The following is a 7,684-nucleotide window of genomic DNA, read 5'->3' as shown; positions in this document are numbered from 1 at the left end:
CTTACTGGATGAGTACTTGAATGAACAAGTGATTGAGCCAGGAAATTTCAGGCTCCTGCCAGCCCTGGGGGGATGATCCCCTCTCCTTTTCTATTGGGATGCTTTGGCAGAAATGTTTGAGAAACATTGTGATAAACAGAGGGGATGCCAAGGGAGCTGTTTTTCTTTTCTTTTTAATAGCAGCCTTATTGAGATATAATTCATAGACTATAAAACCTGCCCCTTTAAAGGGAAGTACAGGTCAGTGGTGTTTAGTATACTTACTGTGCTGTTTGACCATGACCCACTTCTGGGGAGTTTTCGAGCCAGGCATGGGGAGGTTCACACTCATAAAGAGTGAGGGCGCAGGGGTGTGAGGGGCTGGGGGCAGATGAGGGCCTGACTAACGGAAGTGTATCTGGTGAGAACAAAGAGAACCACTAGAAAGCTATCGAGATAGTAAAGTGGAAGGGGTGGTGATAATAGCAAGATAGGAGAAGAGAGGGCTCATGTCAGAGAGATTTCAAAGCTTGAAAATATAAGTTTAGGGTCCACTGGTAGACAGAATCGCTGCAGGAAAAGATGCCCCTCGTTTCCAAGCCATCGGCTGCCGATAGCTCGAGCCAGGCTGCACAGCTGCATGCAGGCTGCAGCCCAGAGCAGTAGTGTCTGTCCGCTTTTCCTGCCTGGATCAGTAATGCTGGGAACATGGGTCCCCAGGCGCAGGCCACGCAGAGATGCAGGGCTGGCACGGCCTGCCCGCAACGCTGGGAAAACAGCACGCCGGGTGCCACCCTTCTGGCCACAAGATCCTGAGCTCAGCCTCTCATAAGCAGCATTTCAAGGATGGAGCTGATCCAGTCAAGAGAAAGCAAAAATGAATTTATGTTTCACTCCAGGGGTGGGGGTCTCCTCAAGAGCTCTAGAAGTTCCTGTATCTGTGTCTGGGGTTGTGGGAGCAGATATCCAGCCCCATCTAGCAAGGCAGGCAAGGATTCCAAGAGAGTGGCTTTCTGAAAGCTGTCAGCAATGTGGTCCCTGGCAAGCACTGACTAAGCAGCGTTTTTCAGTACAAAGCAGGAAAGTGGTGTAAACACCTGGGCAAGAGAGCAGAGACCCAGCCCAGGACCCATCTCTGGCTCTCATGAGCTGCCTGGACCTTAGATTATTCAGCCCTAAAGTGAATGGGTGAGACTAATTCAGAATTGCCCTGAATAGCTTTCTCTGAACACAAGGTCCTCTGGGTGTCCCAGAGGGAAAAGTTAGGGGCATGCTGAATACTCTGTTACCCTCCTGGAGATAGAAAGGCCCCCAGTTATGCAGTCAGGAAAACTGTTGACCTTTTCTCAGTTTGGAATTTCCCCAAGTATCTGATGGATGGGGCCAGTGTAGGCAACTTAAAATATCACTTTCTAACTCCACTTAAAAGAACTTCCCTCTTCCAGGTGAACCCTACCTTCACAGGTTCATTATGTCATTTGGTCTCCCAGTCTCCCATTAAAATACAAGTACTTTTTTAATTTTTATTTTATTTTATTTTTTTTTGCCTTTTGTTTGTTTTTTTTTTAAGGATTTTTATACTATATTAAAAAACCACAAAATAAAACAGGGATCAGTCAACATATATCTTAGAAGTCTTACAGAGTCTCTGCACCCACAGCCATGAAGGCCCCTGACGCCTTGCTCTCCTGTGCTCAGTCTGCAGCTCGCTGAAGGACCGCTGGAGATGACTCAGGCTCTAGTTTTTAAAATCAAACTTGTTCTGCCAAATCCAGGACCCTGAATTTATCCAAATTGTAGAAACATGCTTTGACCACCCGTCCACCAAAATACCTCCCATTCAGATCAACAACAGCTTTAATTGCTGACTCTACCCTCTCGAATTCTAAAAATATTCGTACTGCTTCATCATCAGGGGCACCAGGAATTTCAAATATCACACATTTTCCAACTTTGCCATATTTCTCACACTCTTCCTTGGTTTCTACTTCCAAGTCTTCATCCACCTCTCCTGCACCATGTTCCTGAGTAGGACCACTTTGGTAGGACACTTAAGTATTTCAGTAAATGGATTTGAATCTGACTTCTTGGCTGCGTCTTTCTCGGTGGCATCGCCCACGATGATCTTGCCGCCCTGCTTGCTGGTCTTCTCCACCGACAGCTCTGTACTCAGACCCTGCTCATGCTTCCCGAGACCCTGGCCTTCCCGGAAGCCGTACTTCTGCATGATTTTATGTGCTACCGTGCCCCCCATGTTGGCGAGGAAGGAGTTGCCAGGGCCGGTTGGGGATCGGGGTCTGTCTTGTTCCTCGTACACTGGGGGAGGGATAGCAGCTTTGGAAGACTGTGAGCGAGGTCGTGAATCCTCTTCATAAGGGAAGTCTCGGGGTAACTCTTTGTCCTTCTCCACAAGAGACGTGGGAGGTGCAATGGCAGCTCCGCCCATACTTCTTTTCCTCCTCTCTCGCTCATAATCTTCATCCTCATCAGAATCTGGATTGGGTCGCCTGAAAAACCCACTAGCTTCATGTCTGTCTTTACGCCTCTTCTCTCTTTCTTTTTTTTTTTTTTTTTTAGTTTTTTATTTTTTAAATTTTAAAATCTTTAATTCTTACATGCATTCCCAAACATGAACCCCCCTCCCACTTCCCTCCCCATAACATCTCTCTGAGTCATCCCCATGCACCAGCCCCAAGCATGCTGCACCCTGCATCAGACATAGACTGGCGATTCAATTCTTACATGATAGTGTACATGTTAGAATGCCATTCTCCCAAATCATCCCACCCTCTCCCTCTCCCTCTGAGTCCAAAAGTCTGTTGTGCACATCTGTGTCTTTTTTCCTGTCTTGCATACAGTGTCGTCATTGCCATCTTCCTAAATTCCATATATATGTGTTAGTATACTGTATTGGTGTTTTTCTTTCTGGCTTACTTCACTCTGTATAATCGGCTCCAGTTTCATCCATCTCATCAGAACTGATTCAAATGTATTCTTTTTAATGGCTGAGTAATACTCCATTGTGTATATGTACCACAGCTTTCTTATCCATTCATCTGCTGATGGACATCTAGGTTGTTTCCATGTCCTGGCTATTATAAACAGTGCTGCGATGAACATTGGGGTACATGTGTCTCTTTCAATTCTGGTTTCCTTGGTCTGTATGCCCAGCAGTGGGATTGCTGGGTCATAAGGTAGTTCTATCTGCAATTTTTTAAGGAATCTCCACACTGTTCTCCATAGTGGCTGTACTAGTTTGCATTCCCACCAACAGTGTAGGAGGGTTCCCTTTTCTCCACACCCTCTCCAGCATTTATTGCTTGCAGATTTTTGGATCGCAGCCATTCTGACTGGTGTGAAGTGGTACCTCATTGTGGTTTTGATTTGCATTTCTCTAATAATGAGTGATGTTGAGCATCTTTTCATGTGTTTGTTAGCCATCCGTATGTCTTCTTTGGAGAAATGTCTATTTAGTTCTTTGGCCCATTTTTTGATTGGGTCGTTTATTTTTCTGGAATTGAGCAAATCAATAAAATTAGAAATGAAAATGGAGAGATCACAACAGACAACACAGAAATACAAAGGATCATAAGAGACTACTATCAGCAGTTGTATGCCAATAAAATGGACAACGTGGAAGAAATGGACAAATTCTTAGAAAAGTACAATTTTCCAAAACTGAACCAGGAAGAAATAGAAAATCTTAACAGACCCATCACAAGCACGGAAATTGAAACTGTAATCAGAAATCTTCCAGCAAACAAAAGCCCCAGTCCAGACGGCTTCACAGCTGAATTCTACCAAAAATTTAGAGAAGAGCTAACACCTATCCTCCTCAAACTCTTCCAGAAAATTGCAGAGGAAGGTAAACTTCCAAACTCATTCTATGAGGCCACCATTACCCTAATACCAAAACCTGACAAAGATGTCACAAAAAAAGAAAACTACAGGCCAATATCACTGATGAACATAGATGCAAAAATCCTCAACAAAATTCTAGCAATCAGAATCCAACAACACATTAAAAAGATCATACACCATGACCAAGTGGGCTTTATCCCAGGGATGCAAGGATTCTTCAATATCCGCAAATCAATCAATGTAATTCACCACATTAACAAATTGAAAAATAAAAACCATATGATTATCTCAATAGATGCAGAGAAGGCCTTTGACAAAATTCAACATCCATTTATGATAAAAACTCTCCAGAAAGCAGGAATAGAAGGAACACACCTCAACATAATAAAAGCTATATATGACAAACCCATAGCAAACATTATCCTCAATGGTGAAAAATTGAAAGCATTTCCCCTAAAGTCAGGAACAAGACAAGGGTGTCCACTTTCACCGCTACTATTCAACATAGTTCTGGAAATTTTGGCCACAGCAATCAGAGCAGAAAAAGAAATAAAAGGAGTCCAAATTGGAAAAGAAGAAGTAAAACTCTCACTGTTTGCAGATGACATGATCCTCTACATGGAAAACCCTAAAGACTCCACCAGAAAATTACTAGAGCTAATCAATGAATATAGTAAAGTTGCAGGATATAAAATCAACACACAGAAATCCCTTGCATTCCTATACACGAATAACGAGAAAGTAGAAAAAGAAATTAAGGAAACAATTCCATTCACCATTGCAATGAAAAGAATAAAATACTTAGAATATATCTACCTAAAGAAACTAAAGACCTATATATAGAAAACTATAAAACACTGATGAAAGAAATCAAAGAGGACACTAATAGATGGAGAAATATACCATGTTCATGGATCGGAAGAATCAATATAGTGAAAATGAGTATACTACCCAAAGCAATTTACATATTCAATGCAATCCCTATCAAGCTACCAGCCACATTTTTCACAGAACTAGAACAAATAATTTGAAGATTTGTATGGAAATACAAAAAACCTCGAATAGCCAAAGCAATCTTGAGAAAGAAGAATGGAACTGGAGGAATCAACTTGCCTGACTTCAGGCTCTACTACAAAGCCACAGTCATCAAGACAGTATGGTACTGGCACAAAGACAGACATATAGATCAATGGAACAAAATAGAAAGCCCAGAGATAAATCCACACACATATGGACACCTTATCTTTGACAAAGGAGGCAAGAATATACAATGGAGTAAAGACAATCTCTTTAACAAGTGGTGCTGGGAAAACTGGTCAACCACTTGTAAAAGAATGAAACTAGATCACTTTCTAACACCGCACACAAAAATAAACTCAAAATGGATTAAAGATCTAAATGTAAGATCAGAAACTATAAAACTCCTAGAGGAGAACATAGGCAAAACACTCTCAGACATAAATCACAGCAGGATCCTCTATGATCCACCTCCCAGAATTCTGGAAATAAAAGCAAAAATAAACAAATGGGATCTAATTAAAATTAAAAGCTTCTGCACAACAAAGGAAAATATAAGCAAGGTGAAAAGACAGCCTTCTGAATGGGAGAAAATAATAGCAAATGAAGCAACTGACAAACAACTAATCTCAAAAATATACAAGCAACTTATGCAGCTCTCTCTTCTATTTCCTTCTGTCTTTCCAGCTCCCGCTGCCTCTGTCGCTCCTCTCTTTGGCGCTTCACTACTTTCTCATAATCGTTAGGAAACATGGGATCATATTCATCAGCTAAGGGGATCAAAACTTCTCCTGCAGAAAACCCGCTGGGAACAGGGTCCTTGAGGCCTGCAGCCACGTGCGGTGGAGTGTCCACGATCTGCCGCTCATCTGAAGAGCCGCCTCGCTTTAGGTCAATTACTGGAGCAAGGACTGTACTTTGTTTTGTCCTCTGGCTCTTGGCCTGAGTGAGAGCTGCCTTCTTCACCTGGAGCTGAGACTGCAGGAGTTTGAAGTTTTTGGACCAGCCTTCTGTTTTTGAGTCACTGGTCTCCACTCCCAGGTCATCATACAGGGACATCTTCTCAGTTCAGTGCCGGCCCGCCCGGCCGACGATCCCGGGCCGCGGCGGCGCACCGAGGCCGACGCGCCGCCGACACCGCGGGCTGGGGGCTCGGCGTCAGCCCCCGACCCGAGTACTTTTTTTAAATTAAACTTTTTTTTTTCCAATTTGGATTCCTTTTATTTATTTATTTATTTTAAAATTTTAAATCCTTAATTCTTACATGCGTTCCCAAACATGAACTTTTTATTTTGTATTGAGTATAGCCAGTTAACAATGTTGTGATAGTTTCAGGAGGACAACAAAGGGACTCGGCCATACATATACAGGTATCCATTCTCCCCACAAATCCTCTCCCATCCAGGCTGCCACATAACGCTGAGCAGACTTCCCTGTGCCATACAGTAGAGCCTTTCAGCATATTAATATTGCAGTGTGTACTTGTCCATGCCAAACTCCCTATCTCTTTTTCCCATCCTTCCCCACTGATAACCATAGGTTCGTTCTCTTAAGTCTGTGAGTCTGCTTCTAAAACACGAGTACTTTTAGATGGAGTAACATTAAGCCATTATGAATTCGACATTTTGGCTGGGACTGAACTAAGAGTAGGCAGAACACAAGCTAAGCCTGGGGTGAAGGGCAGGATAGGGTGCCAAGGGACAGGAGATGGGTTCAAAAGGGTAGAGGAAACAGCAAAAACCTATATTTGTCATTTAGCAACTCAGAGTGTTTCCAGGGAGGGAGATTTCACATTGTATCATTCATGCTGCAGCCAAACTCTCTTTTGGAAGAAGTTGAGAATTTTACCCCCAGGTAAGACATTTCAGATGAGGAAAAATCCCCGCGAAGTCCAGATAATGGTGTGACCTGCCCCAGATCACACGGAGAGTAACCAGCGGGGAGGACAGGCCCCCAGGATCCCAGGTCAGTGTTCTCTGGGAAGGGCCAAGCTAACCGGTGTCCATGGCTGCCCTTCCCCCACACACAATGCCTGACTCCCTGGCCCCATGTCAATTCTGTTCCCAAGAAGGCTTTCTCTTGACAGAAAATGGAGCTAAAAGGGCAAGGGAATAGTTCCAAATGGTTGATCTGACAGCTGCAAATTTCATTTTGTGTTACGCGCTGACCTCTAATTGTTTCCCAAGTAGCCTGGGACTGAGAGATCAATAAATCCCAGAGATAGTTAATATCCCTTCTGGCATCCTCAGCTTTAGTTAGAAAACAGTCAAATTCATGGTCTTCTGCAAATTTCAGCTTTCTGCAGGACCCGATGAACTATAATTCAGCCAAGGACCAGATTGGGGTCTGAGAAATTCGTGGTGATCCAGAGGGCCAGGACTGAGAGGGAACTCAGAGTTGCTGACCCAATCTCTCCTTGTCCAGGTGGAAGGATCCAGGACAAGAGAGGTCCACAGTGGCCACCAAGGGGGTGAGAACTCCAATCCAGCCTCCTGGGCTCTTTCTACTCCTCCAAGCTTCCTCCATTATTTTATTAATAGAACAAGGGAGTTGGGGTCATTTGGTTAACCTGTCCCCAGAGATCTTCTTAAAAGAAGGCTTGGATGTAGTAGAGGAAATGACAGATTTGCAGTGATAGAAGCTATTTCCCTTCTTCCCTTTCCTCTGCCTCTTAACAGCCAGTTGACCTTGGTCATGGCACTTTCCCTGATGAGCCTCAGTTTTCTCAGCTGCACAATGGGGATGGTAACTGTCCCTGCCTACAGTGATTATCATGAGAATTAAATGAATGGGTGAGGGGAAGTCCTCACCCTGAGCCTGTAAAAAA

General features: G+C 43.6%; 1 protein-coding gene across 1 annotated transcript; it reads right to left on the bottom strand.

The window, feature by feature from the left end:
• Window positions 1,556–6,021, bottom strand: LOC102174476 (splicing factor 45-like). The gene is given in 3 exon segments (XM_018053577.1): window positions 1,556–1,999; window positions 2,002–2,527; window positions 5,512–6,021. Coding segments are annotated over 3 exon segments (1,200 nt in total). The 5' UTR covers window positions 5,917–6,021; the 3' UTR covers window positions 1,556–1,730.

Source organism: Capra hircus, chromosome 10, assembly GCF_001704415.2.
Source record: "Capra hircus breed San Clemente chromosome 10, ASM170441v1, whole genome shotgun sequence".
NCBI lineage: Eukaryota > Metazoa > Chordata > Mammalia > Artiodactyla > Bovidae > Capra > Capra hircus.
This window is presented reverse-complemented; position numbering and strand designations above follow the sequence as displayed.